The sequence below is a fragment of the Daphnia magna genome, linkage group LG9, assembly GCF_020631705.1.
Source record: "Daphnia magna isolate NIES linkage group LG9, ASM2063170v1.1, whole genome shotgun sequence".
In the NCBI taxonomy this organism is placed as follows: domain Eukaryota; kingdom Metazoa; phylum Arthropoda; class Branchiopoda; order Diplostraca; family Daphniidae; genus Daphnia; species Daphnia magna.
In genome coordinates, this window is record NC_059190.1 from 5,089,498 (window position 1) to 5,110,934 (window position 21,437).

The 21,437-nt window shown below is 37.2% G+C and overlaps 3 protein-coding genes and 1 long non-coding RNA gene across 5 annotated transcripts; 3 read left to right on the forward strand and 1 right to left on the reverse strand.

Annotated features, from left to right (window-relative positions):
* The first annotated feature begins 10,323 nt into the window (after positions 1 to 10,323).
* On the forward strand, positions 10,324 to 11,341 carry LOC123466358. Its single transcript, XM_045179151.1, has 4 exons — positions 10,324 to 10,805; positions 10,879 to 10,989; positions 11,061 to 11,137; positions 11,205 to 11,341. The coding sequence occupies exons 1-4, from the start codon at positions 10,727 to 10,729 to the stop codon at positions 11,241 to 11,243; spliced, it is 306 nt and encodes a 101-aa protein (XP_045035086.1). The 5' UTR covers positions 10,324 to 10,726; the 3' UTR covers positions 11,244 to 11,341.
* A 234-nt stretch (positions 11,342 to 11,575) lies between these two features.
* LOC123466556 lies at positions 11,576 to 16,125 on the forward strand. The gene is given in 10 exon segments (XM_045179133.1): positions 11,576 to 11,755; positions 11,824 to 11,989; positions 12,047 to 12,843; positions 12,904 to 13,152; positions 13,224 to 14,123; positions 14,126 to 14,329; positions 14,332 to 14,390; positions 14,468 to 14,560; positions 14,886 to 15,671; positions 15,734 to 16,125. Coding segments are annotated over 8 exon segments (2,703 nt in total). The 5' UTR covers positions 11,576 to 11,755; positions 11,824 to 11,989; positions 12,047 to 12,560; the 3' UTR covers positions 15,863 to 16,125.
* A 309-nt stretch (positions 16,126 to 16,434) lies between these two features.
* Positions 16,435 to 17,703, forward strand: LOC116933243. The gene is made up of 3 exons (XR_006651462.1): positions 16,435 to 17,444; positions 17,520 to 17,574; positions 17,635 to 17,703. It is a non-coding gene; the product is annotated as an uncharacterized LOC116933243 (long non-coding RNA).
* A 1,477-nt stretch (positions 17,704 to 19,180) lies between these two features.
* On the reverse strand, positions 19,181 to 20,959 carry LOC116933244. Of its 2 annotated transcripts, XM_045179148.1 has the most exons (7): positions 20,746 to 20,959; positions 20,569 to 20,686; positions 20,414 to 20,505; positions 20,230 to 20,353; positions 20,051 to 20,164; positions 19,829 to 19,984; positions 19,181 to 19,774 (listed from the first exon to the last, which is right to left on the reverse strand). In XM_045179148.1, the coding sequence occupies exons 6-7, from the start codon at positions 19,914 to 19,916 to the stop codon at positions 19,347 to 19,349; spliced, it is 516 nt and encodes a 171-aa protein (XP_045035083.1). In that variant the 5' UTR covers positions 19,917 to 19,984; positions 20,051 to 20,164; positions 20,230 to 20,353; positions 20,414 to 20,505; positions 20,569 to 20,686; positions 20,746 to 20,959; the 3' UTR covers positions 19,181 to 19,346. The 2 variants fall into 2 exon arrangements, with proteins under 2 accessions (XP_045035083.1, XP_045035084.1); XM_045179149.1 differs by lacking the exon at positions 19,181 to 19,774 and having other exon boundaries at positions 19,950 to 19,984.
* Between the last annotated feature and the right edge of the window lie 478 nt (positions 20,960 to 21,437).

Sequence of the window (21,437 nt, forward strand, 5' to 3'; positions counted from 1 at the left end):
TCGTCAAATATGTTATGATCACTTTGGAGTAGAACAAAATTTTGGAAGTAATACCATGCCCATTTATAGTGTAACATTTAGCAAAGCAGGAATACATATACCACTAATCCCAATTGATAGAGAAGACGAAAATCTTACACAACAAGATTATCGTAATTTAGAATCCTTCACTCAGTTAGACTTTAATAATAAAACTAATCAGATAGCTAAGATTGCTGAAAAAGAAGAACAAGCACTCAATGTATCAGACGACATACAAACTAAAATTGAAATTTTACTAAAGAAACACGAAGATCTTTTCGCAGACCAAGAATCCGTTTTGGGTCTAGCTACACAAATGAAACATCACATCAACATAGGCAATAACGCTCCCATTAATCAAAGACTGCGAAGAACACCCGAATCCCTAAAACTTGTTGTTAAGACTAAAATAGAGGTAATGCTAAGTAACAAAATAATAAGAGAAAGCCACAGTCCTTTTGCTGCAGCCATAGTAATGGTACCTAAAAAAGATGGAGAGATGCGAATGTGCATCGACTAAAGAGCTTTGAACAAAATTACTGTTAAGGATATGTACCCTCTACCTAGGATAGATGACACAATTGACGCGTTGTGCGGATCGGTTTATTTTTCAACATTGGACTTACTGAGCGGCTACTGGCAGATAGAAATAGAAGAAAGTGATAAACACAAAACAGCTTTCATTTGTGAATTTGGCCAATACGAATTTAATCGAATGCCATTTGGTTTAACAAATGCCCCCAGCACTTTTCAAAGAGCAATGAACAACATCTTGAAAACGGTATTGTACAAATTCGCATTGGTTTACCTAGATGACATCATAGTGTTCAGTAATTCAATTACTGATCATGTGACACACTTGGAAGCAGTTTTTAGACTCCTTAAACAAGCGGGTTTAAAGTTGAAAAGGAAGAAGTGCGAATTTTTTAAAGAAGAATTAGATTATTTAGGATACATCGTATCCGGGAAAGGAATAACACCAAGTACAAAAAAGTAAGACGTGATTATTAAATATCCCGCTCCCAAAAACGTCAAAGAATTGAGCTCATTTTAGGTCTAGCCAGCTACTACAGAAAATTCATTCGGGGTTTTGCTGATAAAGCCCATCAATTAACTGCGCTCACTAGAAAGTCAGCGGAATGGAAATGGGGGGAGGAACAAAGGGACGCCTTTGAACGTATTAAGAACTGTCTCATCACTAGAGCTGTTCTAGGTTATCCGGATTTTTCTCGAGAATTTATCATCTACACGAATGCTTCAGGATATGGAATAGGAGCAGTCTTGGCTCAAATACAACCTCCACCTCAATCAGCGGATTTAGCGGAGTCTGACGGACAGGACCTTCGTAAATCAGACGGCGTAGAAGTCGTCATAGCCTATACCTCTAAACATCTGAACGACCGCGAGGCCAAGTGGTCAACCACAGAGAAAGAGGCCTACGCAATAATCCACGCCATCTACGTGTTTAGGACGTACCTATACGGGCGTAAGTTTACCGTATTTACAGATCATAGACATTTAGAATGGTTAATGAGTAAGACAGAACCAGCAGGAAGATTAGCTCGATGGGCTCTTAAGATCCAAGAATTTGATATCATTATTGGGTACTGACCAGGAAAGTCACACCAAAATGCTGACACACTTAGTCGCACCCCAATAGTGCCACAAGCGAAAGTAGAAACAAGGTCAACAGGTACAAAAGAGAAACCAGAAGTAAAAAACGAAACCAAGGAAACTAGAACAAAACAAGTAATTTTCGAAACGGATAGTAATCAGCTCAAGGACACGGAAACATGGATAGAACTCCAACACAAAGATGAGTATTGCAGAACAATATTAAAAGAAATGGCAAAGGCCAATCCAAGTAAGGACGTTAAAAATAGATTTAAAATAAACGACAAAGGATTATTAGCAGATACCAGAGGAAGAATTGTAACGCCAGTAAGAATGGTGCCACAAATTTTAAAGGAAAATCACGATCACATATTGGCAGGACATTTAGGAGTAGGAAAAACGTTGGCTAGACTTCAAAGACAGTACACATGGCCATGCATGCGTACCTCCGTAATAGAATACGTTAAAAGTTGTTTGATGTGCAATAAAAGAAAATCGGTATGTGGAAGTAAAGCACCATTGCACCCTTTGCCTTTAGTTGAAGGAGTATGGGAAAGGATCGCTATGGATATAGTGGGCCCAATTCAAGAAAGCGCTAAGGGATACAGATATATATTAGTTATATCAGATTATGCCAGTAGGTTTGTTTTTACAGTTCCAATAAGAAATCAAACTGCCCAAACAATTGCGAACATTTTAGTTAATAAAATATTTACTAAATTTGCGAAGATTTTAGTTAATAAAATATTTACTAAATATGGATCTCCAGAAGTAGTTCTAACAGACCAAGGTACTAACTTTCTATCCAGTCTAATACAAGAGGTGTGTAAACTATTCAAAGTCAAACAAATAAGGACTACGGCCTATCATCCACAAACTGATGGATTAGTTGAGAGGTTCAATCGAACTCTCTGTGACATGTTAGCTTGTTATGTCTCAGACCAACCTGCTAACTGGGACAAATACCTTCCGTTCGTTACTTTTGCTTACAACACAGCAAAAAAAGCTTCAACTCAAGAAACACCATTCTTTCTATTCTTCGGACGAGAACCAATAATACCCAATGATATCAAGATTAACAGAAGATACGAGACCTATGAAGATACTAGTATGGTGTATTCACAGCAATGGGAAAAAGCTCAAAAACTTGCAAGAGAACATCTCTTCAAATCCCAAACAAGACAGAAAAAATACTACGACGTAACCACGAAAATTATTAAATACAACGTAGGTGACTACGTATTACTGAAGGCGCCACCAGCAGCAGGAAAATTAATAAATCGATGGAACGGACCATTTCAAATTTCAAGAAGCTTCTCGGATATCAACTACGAGATCCAGCACACTGAAAACAAAAAACTGAAATCTGTCGTACACACCAACCGTCTCAAACTTTACATACCAAGAAAGCAAGAAACAACTAAGGAAGAAGAAATACTACAAAACCTACCAGAAAATGTACCCAACGACGACCAACAATTCACCAACGCCGACCAGGCCGACCAAGGAAGCAGCAGCTGATACATCCACAGTGAAGATGAACATCAAACCACGCAGGAACGAAGGAGAACCAAAAGAACAAACAAACCATACAAAACCTTACCTTTACCGTAACCAAAACCAAAACGATCCTATAACGAATCACCAATACCACTTAAGAAGACGATATCAAGGACCGGATTACTAAACATTTTCATTTTTCACAGATGCAGACATTACTCTTCCTTCTTTGCCTCCTTCATTCACTTAACCCTACTTACCCTATCTACGCATCCGTCTGCGATTGCAACAACATGAAAATACGAGGAATCCTAGACTTCGAATTGCCTTACTACTGTGACAATGAAAAACCAGAAACACAACACTTACCAAGGAAACCAACTACTTACACCTTAGTAACCAAGCAAAAACCAGCAGCCACTTGGAAAGGATGGACTTGTCGACAGTGGACTAAAACAAAGAAAATAACCGGATCGTTCTGGATCGGATCCTTCGATACAGTTTACTCGCAAGAAACAATACTAATCACCCCTTTGGAATGCTGGCGGATGGTCAACGATAAAAAATGTGGCGACAATAATATGCAAACCGGACCGACGGGACTCAGTTTCACAGCCACTCCTACAGGAGAAGGTAAATGGTACGCCATCAAGGAATACCAAACACTCAACTGTATAGCGGAACAGATCACGCTACGTCAGGAGAAACCAGATAGTCCAATCGAAAGCCCTTTCGGATTACTAAACACCACCCAACAGGAAGGACAATTCATCCAAAATCAAAATACAATCGTGTGGGGGAGAAAGAACAACCAACAGTTCATACACTCAGACGTTACTAAAAGGGAAAGGATACCTGGAAACTCCTCGAGAACCGGAGTCGGATAACTCCAGCCGCCTTTACGACACCAGTCGGCAGATTGAAATATCTTTTCTTAACAAACCCGATAAGGATATCGTACCAATAGGACATAAAGTGGTTGGAATCCCTCTAACGTACTTGACGTTTCCTGCAGAAACAACAAAAATTTTGTATGAAATGTTCAAGAACACAATCGCAACATGCCTTAAAATTACCAACCTTGCCACACCCGTGTGTGAAGACTACAGAGAGTTGTACAAATCCAGACCACAACGTTCTCTTCTTCAAGAAGTGCACTTTCTTTTCGACACCCAAGTCGAAGACGAACAACTTGGGATTCGCCTCTACAGTATTTCATACGCCTGGGGAACTCTAAGATTGGCACATAGAAGACCAAAGATAATCAAGGAAGATGGAAAAATCGTACAAAAGGATACAACAATATACATTACTTACGAATCCGGAAGCAGAAACCCTTTGACAACGTACAGTCAACTTTCAAAGGACGACCCTCTCCCATCAGGATCGAAATTTGAGTACATTGTCGACCAAACGATACGCGTACAAAATACTCATATCTGCATCACGGAGACAACACACGACTACGTATTTGCTGCAGCCTGTTCAGAGGAATCAACGAGATGGATTTTAGAAAAAGAGAACAGACCAAGAATCAGAAATGTGTCTTACCGTAGGAGTCAACGAAACCTTAAAATTGGAAAAGTGTGCTTTGGAAGTAGATACCAGGAAAAACCAGCAGTGGTTCTTTTAAACAATAAATACCAATCCGGATGTTATAGAAAATTTTCCCGACGTAACATTGCAGGATATTCAAGAAGTCCGATTAGAACAACGAAGAGCAATTACAACCACAATCAACTCACCCATATTTGGCGGTATCTTGAAAGCAAATCACGGCAGTGGAAACATCATCTGGGACATGATCGCCCGGGGATGGTTGAAAAATGGACAATATGCAAACGGGAAATGTGTCACACATCATGGACTTGAAAAACAACTAACCATGGAAGATTGTGACAGAGATTGGACAAAATGTCAAGAAGAACTAAAAACATTTCTCACAAGTAACGATCCCCTGGTGCAATCACAAGTATCCGTAGGAAACTGAAGTAAAGCAACTAACAAAGGACAAGCTTTCGAGTATACGTCTGATTTCACCATTAGACCGTTCAACACTAATACTTGCGTCAAGGCAAACACAACAATGCTTATTCTGCAGAAATGCACCAACACCAGTTCAATTTGGGGCACTTTCGAACACACAGGACAGCTCATGGCAACAGACAGAACTGGCCTACATTCACCGGCGTCAGACAGAAAATGTCTCACACTAAAAGTAGGACGTCTGAGTTTAGGACATTGCCACGGTTCAAGTAAAAAACAACAGTTTAACTTCGAATATCGAAACCCGCACCAAATGCGGACGCTTTCAGCAGCAGCCATTATAGCGCTTCACACTCAACAATCATTGGACGGAACACAACTCCCACTTATATCCCCTCTTCTCAAAAGAGAAAGTAAAGTAAACAACGAAAACTTAACCACGCCCACCACACAAAAATCTCATCTACTTCCAGCACCACAACGACAGCAAAACCGACTACAAAATTAAGCACAACCACAATGAAAACCACAATAGCCACAACAGCCATAAAAACGACCGTTAAAAGCACACCACCGACAACTAGGCCTACAACAACTACAAAGCCAACGACTACCACAACTAAGCCTACGACTAACACAACTAAGCCTACGACTACCACAACCAAGCCTACAACTACAACAACAAAGCCTACAACTACAACAAATAAGCCTACTACTACAACTACTAGGCCTACAACTACAGCAATAAAGTCTACAACTACAACAACAAAGCCTACAACTACAACAAATAAGCCTACAACTACAACCCCCCTGCCTACAACTACAACTACCACAGCTACAACTACAACTACTGAGCCAACAACTACAACCACTAGGCCTACAACTCCAAGTACTGAACCTACATTGCCATCAACTACAACTGAAACCACGTCCACTACATAATCATCAACGACAGCTATAGCGAGAACAACAACTGAATCAATAAGCAATTCAACAACACCTCCCACAACAACTGAAAAAATAGAAGATCCTCCAGTTACGAAAAATCACACCAGTATGGAAGATGCAATAATGGAAATTATTGATGACACTGAAAAAACATCTCAGCAAGAAATACCCGAGGCAGCATCTTTAACACTAGAACAAGTACCGGAGGAAACAGAAAGCGGTCTACCCCAAAATATAGAAGAATTCGGTGACAAAATTAAATTTGAAATTTCAAAAATGCATGAGCAATATAAAATAAGTATAGAAACAGAACACGAAAACAAACTTGCAAAAGAAATCCGCGACGTATATTGTCAACTATCAACGATAAAGAAAACCCAAGCGGTGATTCTAGCTCAAAGTAACGGAATTCTGGCTACTTCAGCGCTTGGATTACCCATCTGTACGAGACTGCAAGGCTTCGGACAAGCGATGACACTTCAACAATGTGAAACAAAACGGATTTTCATCTCCGCAAAAGAATCCAAATGTGGATTTCAACCATTCTTTACCTATGAAGATAAAAACTGCACAATTGGAGTAGATGGATGGTCTATACATCCATATTCCGATTGCTTTTGGAAAACTCATTTGGTAAACTTAAATGGATTCCACACCTGGGAACACAATTCAACAGACGGAGAGTGGGTAAAACAAAAAGCAAGCATTCACATGCCGAACTTGAATGATTTCGACTACAATTTGATGATTTCGTGATTTCGACTACAGTTTGAAGAGCCATCCAGCGCATGAAACAATGGAAATGGAGCAATTGAATATCCTAAACGATTTAGTAGGCCTAATGCAGGAATCCAATTCAAAATCAGTTTCTAACATAGTGATGTCAGAAAAACAGGATAATCAGATAGGAACCATGTTCTCATGGTTCGACACATTAAAAATTCTTATCCTATCTATTATCGGATTCATTATATTCATCGTATGCCTACGCATATTGATCATTTGTGACCCTTTCACAAGAATCATGGAAAAAATTCGCCAAGCTAGAAGATTAAGACGATATGGAATCAATATGGAAGAAGCGCACGAATTAACTTCAATGATCCAAATTCAAGCACTCAACCACCAGAAGAAATAATAGAACAACCATTCACTAGGATGACGGCTCCTACACCTCTTACCATGGAAAGACCCACACAATCACGCCCAGCTCAACCAAGCGCACCGAAACAACGTAATATTTACCCTGTTATGGAAGAAAACTGGGAATCCGATCAAGCTCGCAAATGCACAGGAAAACACACGACGTGCACTTACGTTGTGGGTTATGGAATGGTATGGGAAGACCTTTGCAGATGCTCAACGGAAACTGAATCTAAAAACAACTAACCTTAAAAATAGCAACAATTCTTAAAATTTACAGATTCTCATTAATCGTTTTTTAAATTTTTAACTGGTATTACCACACAAGACCCTATTTGAGTAAATGAAAGTAATTTTCGAACTTTTATTACCTAAATTGTCACTTTAATGGATGCTGTTCTCTTCAAAAACGTCGAAAAATATTTGAGTCCGAAAGCGAAAGCATCCTAACAAAATATAAGGTTACAAATCCTTGAAAATCGAAGGTTTTAACTTATGAAATTTTGACAAGAGATATAATAATCTTGAAATTCAAAGGGTTTTACCTGTAAAATTCAGGGATACGTAAAAAAGTGTCGAAACGTTTGAAAATAAAATGTTTGATACTTCTGGCATGGTCTAACATTAGAGGTCCCAGAATTGTCGTCTGCTAGGCCTGTTTTGGGCTGTTCGTCTGCTATTTCCGCGTACAAATTTTGGGGCATTCGCTAGGGGCGCTGACTACCCGGATCAGTCATAACATTCCCTCCATAACGTTGTTAACAATGGGGAAAGTAGTCGCTTGTGACTGTTTTTTGCGCTGTTTTCTTCTGTATTAAAAATTAAAAAAATGTACTATACAAATAAAGGAAACCTGAATCAATTCCTCTTTGTATTATAAACCTTAATATACATTAATACACATTAATTGACCATCTTAGACAGTTTGCGCAGCTAATGCTGCCCTTCTTTAAATATCTGGCTTACCTCATTTTTTAAATGTTTCGCTTCCCTCTGATATCAGATTTCTATATATTGTCACACGAGTTGTATTAGAACAAGAACAAACGAATACAATAAGTGATGACTTAAATTCTAAACAATGGTTTAACTCGAACAAAAAAGGATAACCATTACCAAAAGTTGGAGAAGCGTCTGAAGACCTCTAGGGAAACCAGGGAACTCCTCTAACGGAGCCCAGCTCCGGGAGCTCACCCGATGGAGACTCATCTAACGCAGATTCGGGGCAGCGTTTTATACCGTCGCGCGAATTACTCCCCTTCCGGACTGCGCATCTGCGTATCTTTCTTAGAGCGGACTTCTCCCGATAATTTCTTCACCACGATCGCAGCGTTGTCCAAGGAGCGGATGACTCATCTCTGCGAAGAGATAACCAATCTCCCTTTTCACCCACGACAATATTCAAACATTAAAAAAGGGACCCTTTCCATGCGATGTTCGTCGCAACAAATTTTTGACAAAACAAGGTGCCGTTCAAAAATGATTTTGAACAATTTTCTCAACTTAAAAAACATGCCAAGAGAGGCAAAGGCTCCCTGCGTTTTGCCTCTCTTGACATGTTTTTTTACATTTGCCAAAGTTGAGAAAATTGTTCAAAATCATCTTCTCTCTGAAAAGGCTTACATGAGAGATTCCTTCCACCAAGTCATCTATGATGTTGCATGCGACGGATTTGTTGGAAAGCTATTTTAATTTTGTGTACTGGGATAGAGGGATTACCCGAGACACGTTAAACCGCACCGACCTACCTACCTGAAAAATAGCTGATTGGTCATTACTCGGGTAGGTGCTTATCAAGTGGTTTTGTTTCGTTTTGTAATAGTTTCTAGACTGTGTATTTGCCAGTAAACTAACTCTACTTAAGACGATACAACCATGCGCTTATATACCAAAAGATTGAAGGTTAAGAAGGGGGGTTAACAATAACTTTTACTTTTATCATAAACTATTATCCGCAGGGAAGGTTGCATTCGTGACGACCTTCTTGCTGGGTGGGGCTGCTGTTGTTGGGAGGAGTTGCTGCGGTCTATTACATTCCTTCCCCCTTCGGCAAGAAGAAATTGGTCCTCCAATTTTCCTCTTTTTCTTCTGATTTTCTTCTTCTCCTTACTTCTCTTCGGCATATGGCGTGGCAATGGTTAGGTGAAAACTTGTTTTTACCCGTCACCTACTTTCTTTCCTTCACCGTTATTCTTGTTTGTTGGGCTATAGTATGAGGCACAAAATACAAGATATGTTTCCTGTACCGTTATTCATTGTCTTTAGGCTAATAAAATGTTAGTTAATAAATGATGGTCTACGTTCCTTTTTACTGGAATGCTACGACAGATTTCAATCATTTTTTTTTGTATGCTTTTCTTCTCTTTTCGTCCTTTAGTTCTTTCTTGACGCTCTTTTACGTCGGTTCTTTGTTTTCCTGTCTTCGTTCGTTTTTGTGTTTGCTTGTTATTGCTTGTTGCTATTTTAAATTAAAATTAAACAAATTCCGCTTTTTATATATAATGTGGAACAGTCTAGCAGAAGTGGAAAGTTAAAGACTTTCAGAAATTCTTGGACCATTTTTATTTTTTTTTAATTATACAAGCATTTTTAAATTAAAATCCAAAAAATTAACTTTGCATAAAAATTATTTCTACGCACGATAAAAATTTTTCTAAATGAAAAAAAAAATTCAAACACCTTAATGTAACAATTCAAAGGGGGTAGTCCCATAAGAGCCTACGTTAAAGTAGGCCCTCTAGTTACACACCCGGCCAGAGTTGCCGATGTTGACGATTCCAATTTTCGTCCCATTTTCGCAGTCGACGGCTCTGGGAAGTACGCGTACCATATAACTCCTATACCATGACACTAGGGTCAGTTCGCAAAGCTGTTTCCTGCATTTGACATTCTGTTTACAGAAAGTTAGCTTCCATTCAATTATATTAACCTTTATTTCATTATGATTGATCTAGGGACCTTTTTCTGAAGAAATTGCCAGCATTGGTTATCTCTGGGTTTTTATTTATCGGAAACTATCAAGGCTGGAATGAGAAAAGGTAATGGCGAGATGTTTTTAATTGGAATTGTTTCCATTGTATTTCAATTAATTTAAATGTGTTGTTTGATAGGTTTCTTTGTTTAACAACCTCATACACACCCGGTTTCAGTTATATATTCTTAGTTTAGTTATTAATTTTCCTTCGCTCTTAAGCCTATGTCAGAATGGAGATTGGTTGATTTAAATTTCAATTTAAACTTTTAAAATTAGATATCATTTAATTCTTATATTTTCACTATTTTTGTTTGAAAACAGTCTGAATTTCGCAAATTCAATTTATTTGTATAAACAATAACATTTCAAATTTCGGATACTGTTTAGTACTGAAATGCAGACGCATCTTTCTTTTCTTGTTTGCATTTTCCAGTTCGGCTGTCCCCACTGTCAACTGTAATCTAATGCGTTTTTTTATTTTAGATTCTAATTGGATTTTAATTATTCGAAAGTAACTATTGATTTCGTTTAATTGGAAATATGGGACGTAAGAAATTGTGTTTAAGCATCGAAGAACAAAAGGCTCGAGTTAAGAAGTACAATGATAGTCGAAGAAAAGGTTAGTTTTGTTTCTTTTTAGACAAATGTTTAAAAATATTTCAAATGTTAAATATTAATTTGCATTTCTTAAGGAATGAAATCTTTCGGACTATTTTCTAGAGGTTCGAATAACTCAGGAGACGGTTCTAAACAGAAAAGTTCTGAAATTGCTGTGACTAAAAGTATGAAGCGAAAAAGAGATGGTAAACTTGATTATTTTAATCTTTGTATGACTTATTCAAAAACAGTTTTAGTTTACTTTTCTTGTTTTTAGAAAGTTGTTCTCGGTGCCCAGAGATCCACGATCAACCAGCTGATTCATTTGATGTTGAACCAGATTTCAACCAAACTGTACCCCGTAAAAGCAATTTTTAAATGTTTGTAGTATTATTATGTTAATTTCTTTTTGTGACCATAGAATTCCTGCAAAGTGCTCTTGAAAGTTCTGCTGTTTTAGAACAAAAACTTGGACTGTCTAGTGAAATGATGAAATTAGCCAATGTCCGGCTGGACAAAATGAAGAAGGACAAAAGAGCAAATATGGATGAAAATGAAGATGATGTGTCAGAAAGTAATGCAGATCCAAATGTGTGAAGTAATGAAAAACCCATGCACTTATGCTTGGGTGCTTTTAGTGATAGACAGATACCTACCATCAGAGGCCCTTTTTCTGCAGCTTCAACCAAAAGGAAAATAAAAAAGATGCGGGATTTGGTAAGTTTTGACTTTAATAACAAGCGTTTTACACCGTTTCGTTCACTGTTCATTAAATTCGTTAATTTCATTAGGCTGAAGAACTCAGCATTCATGCAAAAGTTCAAACCATCTTATGCTATGTAGCACCAAACAAAAAAAATCCAACCAGATTTTTAGAATCTTTTGGAGAACATGCTGATTGGTTCTTGTATTCCACAAAGCTGGGAGAACAAGTTCACTCGACATTAGATAAAGCTAGTAAAACATGGATTGGTAAATTGAACCTTTCAAGACTTAAATTAAAACTCATTCAACCTATATCTCTTTTTTTCCTCATGTAGGACCTTATTCTGGGAAAAAACCTGAAAAGAAAAATGTTACGAAGAAAACCATGGATTCAGTCATTGATGAAAATGACCAAATTACCACAGAAATAGCAAGAAATGCAGTAAATATTGCTGTAAAAAAGGCAGCTACAATGAAAAGGCTGAAATTGCTGGAAGAACAGTAAGAATTAATTTGCTGAAAAACTATTGCTTTCATTATATTATTATCTCTCTATAGGAGAAAAAACAAGAATCAGAAGTTAGCTTCTGTGAAACCCAAAAAGCCTATGAACAAAAAAATCAAATCCAGTTCAAGGTCTAGTTAATTGTTCTCCCCCTCCAAAGTTGATTCCGAAAAGCTCTGAATGTTTACCATCAACACCAAATAATGGCAGATCATCCCAGTCTTTCACTCCCCAGAAAATTTGTTCTTCCAATCTTTCAGTCAGTTTAGTGAAGGACCGAATCAATAAAGATCCCATTCATGAACAAGATTCAATTTTCGATACGCCTGTTACTAAAATCAGAGTAATAGAGGGGATGGTGGCGTCGCCCTGTCGAAATTCTCCATAAGGCTATGTCCGAGGTTTTTCAAGATTTTTTCAATTGTTTGGCGGGCGTTACAGAATAGCTCTCCCTTAAACGCAGCGCCGCCACGCGTAGCCTTCAGTCAACATAAGCAAGAAAATCATTCTTCATTCCTTTCCACGATTTCCTTCATTCCTTCCCCATGGCTGGTAATATTCAAGGGAATGTCTCTTTCAAATCCGTTGAAATTAAAATCTTCAAGAAAAACTTGCTTCTTTTGTGGTGTCAATTATCAGGATGAAAACAAAAGAATTTGTAATTTTGGTGTACCTAAGAACAAGTTTTCTAGTTGGCAATTAATCATTCCAGAGCTGAAGCAAGCATCGTTACTGTGTGAAAAGCATTTTGATGAGTCAGATGTTTTAAAAGGATTTACAGATGGCACAGTGTATCATCCCTATGGAAGATGGAGATTAAGTATTTCTGCTGTTCCTAAACATTTCTTGGGTATAATTAATATTATTGTGCTGTAAAACTTGTAGTAAGTTCTAACGTTACTTGAAACAGGTATAAAGGAAGCTTCTTCCAAAGTAGTCAAACGTACTCCTCTGAAACAACTGTTTTCAGTCAACACACAACAAAAGAAACGTGATGGCATACAAGCTAAAATTTCTAGTGTTCATTCTATGTCCAACAATCACCAAAACCTACCATCACCTCTGGGTAATGGAGCAAACAGACACAAACCATTAAAAAGAACTGTTGGTACCGAGAATACACCACCTAACCAACATAACAAAAAATTGAAACTTATAAGTAAGTTGTTATATATTTCAATCAGTTTTTAGTAATTATATTTGTATTTTTCAAATTAAATGTCATTGCAGGCCACCAAGCACCTAGTCGTGTTTCTAAAAGCAATACTCCATTTCAATCGGTTGCTTTACCAACCCTACAACATCCAGAAACAGAAATCATTGGTGGCATTGATCTGATGGAGACTGATGAGCCTTTTAATTTGCCAATTGAGACTCTAACCACAGTAGAAGAAGACACTGCTAGTTGTGAAACTACTACTGCATTTCAATCGGCTGCTTCACCGCCTCATCAAGAAGATGAATCACAACTCAATGATGACAATGATCATACAGAAACGGGTGAGCCTTTTGAGTTGTCCATTGACAAAGAAACCACAGTAGAAGAAGACACTGTCAGTTGTGATACTACTACTACATCTAAATCGGTTGATTCACCCACCCTACAACATCCTGAAACAAAAATCATTGGTGGTAGTGAGCTAATGGAGACTGGTGAGCATTTTAATTTGCCAATTGAGGCTGAAACCACATTAGAAGAAGAAACTGTCAGTTGTGATACTACTACTACATCTAAATCGGTTGCTCTACCGCCACAACAAGATCCAGAAACAGAAATAATTGCTGGCAGGGATCTAATGGAGACTGGTGAGCATTTAAATTTGCCCATTGACATTGTAACCACATTAGAAGAAGAAGATTCTGTCAGTAGTGATACTACTACTACTTCTCCTCCACATCAATATCGTGATTCACAACTCAATGGTGACAGTGATCATACAGAAACGGGTGAGTCTTTTGAGTTGTTCAATGACAGAGAAACCACAGTAGAAGAAGACACTGCTAGTTGTGAAACTACTACTGCATTTCAATCGGTTGCTTCACCAACCCTACAACATCCAGAAACAGAAATCAACGATGTAACTACAGCAAATGAAACTACGGATGCAGAAATAGTTGGTGCCCCAACTGTCCGGGGAAAAAGCCTAAAAGAGTTTATCGAATAAAGGCACCAACTTACTGCGAATGCCATAAAGAAATAAAGGGGAAGTGTGCACCATGTCAGATAAGGGAACTAAAGATGCTTGTACAGGAAAAGGACAAACAACTGAAGATTGTGAGGAGTTATCAAGTTAAAGCGACAGTTGACTTAGCAAAACTAAAATGTAAATTGAAGGAAAAGGAAAAAAACTGAATACGTCATCCAAACATTTGGCGAGAATGCGTCAGTATGCGGTGGTAAATATTTATCTATTATTAAATAATGAGTACATTCAATAGCAAAATATTTACAAACCCTTTACGTCATTCATTAGGATTGCGTAGAAACCATCTCTAAGCTAAAGGATGACGTTGCAACCCTTACCGAAAATCAACTGGACGAGAAAATTAAGCATCTAACTCACGGAGTAAGTTGCCCATTTCTATCTCTATGAAGGAACTGTTTATGAGTAAAAAATGTAAATTAATTGTAATTTAAAATTTTTTACTTTTTGTGAGTTGTTTAGATGAAACATTTTTAATTCTCTACTTTGGAACTTACGGAAATATGGAAAAGCTACAAAATGATAAAATTTTATTTCAATTTTCATAATGACTTATTGACTTCATAATAACTTTATAATATTTGACTTTTATCCTTTGAAATGTATCGACTTTGATGACCAAACTATAAGACAATTTTGGAAACAGTTGCATGCGTCAAGTCTTTTAACAAGCAATTTCAATTTTTAGGAAAGAGTCATCATCAACACCTTCATCATGAAGGGCAAAGCTGAGCTTAAGGCTGATACTGGAAGAGCTTACGGTATGAAATACGATGCTGGATTCTTGATGCAGTGCCTGCTTCTAAAGTTGAAAAGCAGCTCCACCTATAACCATCTGAGAAAGAACAAAATTCTGCCCCATCCTAGTCCATCAACGATTCGTCGGCGGCTTAGTTCATCGGAATGCAAATTTGGTTTCAACGAACTAGCACTGGAAAACATCAAGAAAGCTATGGCAAATCTACCAGAATCTGAACGTTGGGGTAGTATTATGTGGGACGAGGTTTCGCTGAAGAAAGATCTCAGTTGGCATTCGTCTAGATTGGAATGGCACGGTATTGTGGACTTCGGTGAAGATATTAAGGGAGCCGTGAAGAGTGGAATTGCTACACATGCCCTAGTGTTAATGTTTCGCCCATACAGAGGCAATTGGGTGCAACCCTTTGCTTGTTTCGCATCTAAAAACGCTGCCAGCTTCACAATACTTCACGAAGTTATTGTGAAAGGTATTGTTCTACTTCATAACAATAATGCCATCGTCAAGAACCTCGTGTGTGATGGGTGTTCCTCGAATAAAGCCACCATGACTTTATTTGGTATTCATGGAAAAAAATCAAGAGAAAAGGTTGAAAAAGACAATTCTTATTTCATGAAACATCCATTGGATCCATCTATCAAAATATATTGGTTGTTTGACGCACCGCATCTTTTAAAGTGTACAAGAAATCAAATTCTAACACATAAAGAGGTTCAGGTAAATACTTTTAATGTTAAACGTGTTCTAAAATTGCAAAATTTAACTTTTTTTCTCATTAGTATGGTGGTTCAACTGCACGTTTCATTTACTACAAACGTTTACATAAACTGGGAAAAAAAATCATTTTCGGAGGGCGTTTAAACTTACTGAGTCTCACATCAACCCAACTAATTTTGAGAATGACATGAGGAAGTCATGTCAGAGTTATGCAAACTAAATGTTTTGAATGTTTGCTGTGATAAACACGAAGATTCCTTGCCCTATTTAATAATGCAATATGTACATATTCGTTTTCACACAGAGTCTAAGCGATTTCGAAACATACATCTGTCTAGTGATCGAACGCAAATGAAAACTAACAAAAAATTGTCAAGAATCCCAAAAAGTGCTGAAATTCAATGTGAAAAAGTCAAAGAAAAAGAAACAGCAAATACAACGGATAAAACTTAAAGTTTGATATTTATTTCATTTCATGAAAAAAGGAAAAATATTTATAAATCATCAACTATTTGCATTATGGTATAATTTGTAGTATAATTTAAGTGTAACTTTACATTTGAGATTTGTTGCTTTACAGACAGCATGTTGTAATCTTATTTTACGGACTCGCGGGGAAATTTCAGTTTAGTTCTTGGAAAAATCCGCAAGGTGTCATCCTTTTTAAGGGAGACGGCTCGGACATAGCCTTATGGAGAATTTCGACAGGGCGACGCCACCATCCTCTCTATTACTCTGCTAAAATCACCACTTCCGAAGAAATTTCCCTATCTTCCAAAGAAACTGACGATGAAAATGCTGCAAACGATAACCCACTATCTTTGTTAGAAGAACCTGTAAACATATTTGAATTTTCTCAGGATGAAGCAATGTCACTTGACTCTCTAAGTCAACTGAAAATTGTTTCCCCAGTGAGATCTACGAATTCCCTCGTGCCTTCTTTAAAGGCAAATAAGCACTCAAATATCAACCGTGATATTTCTACCCAATTTTCATTTCCTGCTAAGAGTTTACTCAAACATAATATGTCAAAATCAAAGTCCCGACTTCCTGTCCCGTTAAGAGTTGAGAAAACGAAGGATTCGCCTAGCGAAACACTTCGTACCAAACAGAAACCAACTTGCCAATCAGAAAATTCGGAAAGTATTAATGGAGGTTTACCTTTAGAGAAATCTAGATCTAAAAATAAACAATTTTCTGCTGTTGCCGCTGCTAGAAAGCGCAAATAACCTGAAAATGGGGAAAATACCAATAAATCTCCTACTACCGGCTGTGCCATACTCTCTCATTGTACACCAGAAAAAGAAACGGAAACTTTTCAAAGTGCACCTCTCAAGAAAAACCAACTGCCCAAAGATTCTTCCGGAAAGAAAAAAAGTAAAGATACTAGTTTTGCCATACTCTCTCATTGTAGACCAGAAAAAGAAACGGAAACTTTTCAAAGTGCACCTCTAAAGCAAAACCAACTGCCCAAAGATTCTTCCGGAAAGAAAAAAAGTAAAGATACCAGTTGTGCAAAACTGCATTGTACATCAGAAAAAGTAATGAAAACATCCGTAAATGCGCCTTTAAAGAAAAACCAACTGCCCACAGATGATACCTGCTCTCCTGCCACAACTGTGACTACTTCAACCGAATCTGTGGGACAGAAAAAGTGGATATTTATTGATGATTCACCTGTTAAAGTGAAACAGATTAAACCAAAGAAAAAGTTATTTTTATGTGAAAACTAAAATAAAATGCACGAAAGGCGTCGAATACTTCCATTCAATGGTAGTATAGTCTCTTAGAATTTGCGTAGTAAATATTATACGTAAAATCTAACCTCTTATTAATTTTAATCTATAGGAAACAACCAGGAGCAATTAAGTGGTACTTTCCAGAGCCATTACAAAAGAATATGGTATGCACACATAGATTTGTCCCAATTTTTGTATTTACGAATCAATTTTCCATCAAGCAGGTGTCCAGCAAACGAAACATGGATCACGGAATAGTAGGAAAAACTACGCTACTTTTAAAATCAGATTTAAATGTGTTCTTTATAATATCGTTGTCATTGCGCAACCTGTTTTTTAAATTTATTAATTATAATCTTGAAACGAAATAAAATCTTTGTGTCGTTCATGGATTCCAGAGATAAGGAGATGGCTCACCTCCCACGTAAAGCCCAGCAGTCGACATTATCCCTCCTCCCCCTCTCTAGCAGACGAATTCGACTGCGCTGCTCCTTTCGGCCAGCTCCGGAATCATGGCTGTACTTGGCGGTAAGGATTTCCCAGTGGCGCTCCCCCTTCACGTTTTAAACCATACCGTCCTTACCGCCAAGTACAGCCACGATTCCGGAGCTGGCCGAAAGGAGCAGCGCAGTCGAATTCGTCTGCTAGAGAGGGGGAGGAGGGAAAATGTCGACTGCTGGGCTTTACGTGGAGTGAGCCATCTCCTTATCTCTGATGGATTCACGTTTACTGTTTTCCTAATTATACTGCATATGTAAAGTACATGATCATTTATTTTGAAAATTAGTCAAAATTAGATAACCTGATTGGAGTTTTTGAAAGTAAAAAACAAAGAACTAATTAAGTTCGATTTGAGCAGCACATACACTGTTTTTTTAACCCATATTCGGATACCGCGTGAAAAGTTGACTTAAGTGCAATCATTTTATGTTATTAGCGTTAGCCAACATAGCATTATGTGCGTGATCGTGAAAAATTGTTTGGCGTGAATTAAAGGTACACGCATATGAAATAGACTGTTTTACAAATCATTATTGAATTCAGCGTAAAAAGTTGACTACATAGTTTTAATCTCATCATTTTTAGTGTCAGCCTGCGAGAGTTATTCGTTTTCGACGAATTTTGTTGTACAACAAAAACGAAGCAACTCGCTTTCATTAACTAGGCGACCTTTTTTCGAAAATTGTTTTGTCGCAAACGACAAATTCCTGTCAAAAATAATGAAATTAGCATCTTACACTCAAATTTAAACGCTGAATCAAAATGTGAAGTAAAATACCGTCTATTTTATATGATTCTACCGTTAATTCACGCCAAACGATTTCTCACGCTCACGCAAAGCATGCTATGCAGGCTTCCACCAATAATAATAAAATAAACGTTTTAACCAAACTTTTAATGCGGAATCTAAATATGAGTTCAAAAACACTCTATATTATATGCATCTACCTGTAATTCTAGCCAGGTGATTTATAACGCTGACGCTTATGTAGGCTTCCACGCAAAATAGTGAAAATATTGCACTCTACTCAGCATGATTTAATATACGTGTTCGTACATTATGGTTTGATGGTTCCTTCGTTTATTGTAACATTATTCATTTTCCGCTAATAATTCTGATTACCTTATAAATACATGTCATCAACATTAATAAGTTCGCTTTTATTCTTATAGCAAATAACCAATATTTTGAATTAAGCGCAAAACTTAAAATTTGACAATAAACCTGGTCATGTGCCTATATTATTATTTCATGGCTTCCGCGTTTACTTTTCTTTGCGTGTATTCGTTGACCACTAAAAATGTACTATAAATTCACATCAGAAAAAAGATATCTTAACCAACATTTAGAAAGGTAGGCTTAAAATTTGTCTTTTCAAACTTTTAATAATACTGTGAAAGGTTGTTCAATGAAAACACGAGTCATCTGATGTAGTTAATAATCATCGTCGGAAGAACATTCAATTTCATCACATAAATCATCTTTGTCAATACCATCACCATCAATATCATCATCCATACAATCATCTTCGAAAACCAAATCATCATCATCTAAATTTTCTTCATAAAAGTATTGTTTGAAGGCGAGCGAGTCTGACAATAATATTTCGAGACGTTTCACTTCTTGCGTTTTAATGACTATTTCAGATTGTTGAAATACTGAAAAATTCATTGGGCAATTGCTTGCAGAAAAAAATTCATCAGTCGAGTTGTATTTTGTTATTTCATGTTGCATCGACAAAATATCTTCACTGATTGTTGTGATGAATTGTGACATTTCTAGTTTGCATTGAAGAATCTGTTCTGTGTTTCGTTTGTAGAGCATCCAACAATCAACTAATTTAAAGTTATCCTTGAACGAAACTAAAATAAATGAGTTATAGCAACTTATTTTTTATCGCATTTGAATTAAATTACGGTTTTGGTTAGAATCCCACGGAAAAACGCCATCCAAGAAATTTTGCTCGGTTACCATAACGTTAGCCAGGTCGTTTATGTCGTTCATTACTGTAATAGCTTTCGTTTTTAATAAAGTCTGCTTTCTTCTAAGTTTAGTTCGCCATTTGCAAGAAACTAGAAAAACAGAAAGTGTTATCAGTATAAAATTACTTACATTTCACCTCTAGGACCTAATTTTACCTGCAACACTCGAAATTCTGTCGTGCAATGTTACGTGTTGGAAGTGAATCCGTTCCAGTTCACTTTTTAACTCCGATAGGTAATCCCACTTTAATTAGGCGATCTTCTCTTTCTCTAAATTAAAAGCAGTTTTAGAAAAGAAAAAAAAATAAGCATTATACTTCAAACTTTTCAGTTACTTCGTGCAACACGGGCCTCTTCTTCCAACGAAGCTTGAATTACAGGTAATTCGGACAATTGAATTTTTTTCGCTGATAGTAATTTGTTCAGTTTTTCACGATAAAACTGAACTCTATACATAGCCTAAAGATGTTAAGTGTTAAATTACGAATATTAAATCGATAACATTAGTAGTTGTTATACAATCAGCAATCGTCTAGTGAGGGTACGAGCCATTCCTTTTTCTTTTCTGCCATCCCAATAAAACATTGCTCCGGTTAAAAAATCTCGTCTGTCTGATTATGAATAATTTGAACTGTCAGATATCAATAATAAAAACAATAAAAATCACTCCATACTTGCTGCTCCCATTGTTTTTGTTGAATTACTGTAGCTTGAAAAAGTAGAAAAGACTTGTTCCTGTTCTTCTCCTAAAGTTCCAGCTGATCCATCTCTCCAATGACCAAAATGTAGGATCTGTAACGACAAATGAAATAATTAATATAAAATTATCTTTTTATAATAAATTTCAATACTTGGCATGGCCAGCTATAGGCTTGGCCGTGTAGCCGAGAGAGGAAAGGGACCATATCAGTAGTAAGATATCAGTAGGCCTCTGATAGCTCTCCCATCTTGATCGCGAATGGCCAGTATTGACACACAACGTCGTTGACAAAAAATTTTGGTCCAAAAAAAATGATGTTTGCAGGTTGATCTTCAGTGTTTTTTTTGGTTTCGGGAATATTGAAATTCTTACTCTCTAAGAAATATGTCGGAAAAATATTTCGAGATTGTATCTCGGTATATTTTTTCCTAATTTTACCGACATATTTCTCGGATTTCCCGCAATTTTTAGCGCCAAAACCACCACAGTCGTGGTTTTCTTTAACCAAGAGTCAAATCCGACAAGTTATCTCGGGATTTGTTTGGAGGTAGAGACGCTTATGAGTTTCCTTGGAAGGGGGGGGGGGTGGCATCCATAACAAAGAAATAAAAGAATAAGTACCACCAGACCACGGCCTTGGATTGCAAAAAAATCCGTGGTCGCATGTTTGTTAAGGGTAGGCTACATGGGCAATAAGTCAGTTATACTTGGCTACCCACGTCATTCTAACGTTTACAAGTTAAGTTATAATAGAGTTATTGTTTATCATCATGTTTAACTGCCCCGTGTGTAAGAAAAATGTGGAAGTTGGTTCGCGTTTAGATGTTGGGAGACATATGCGAA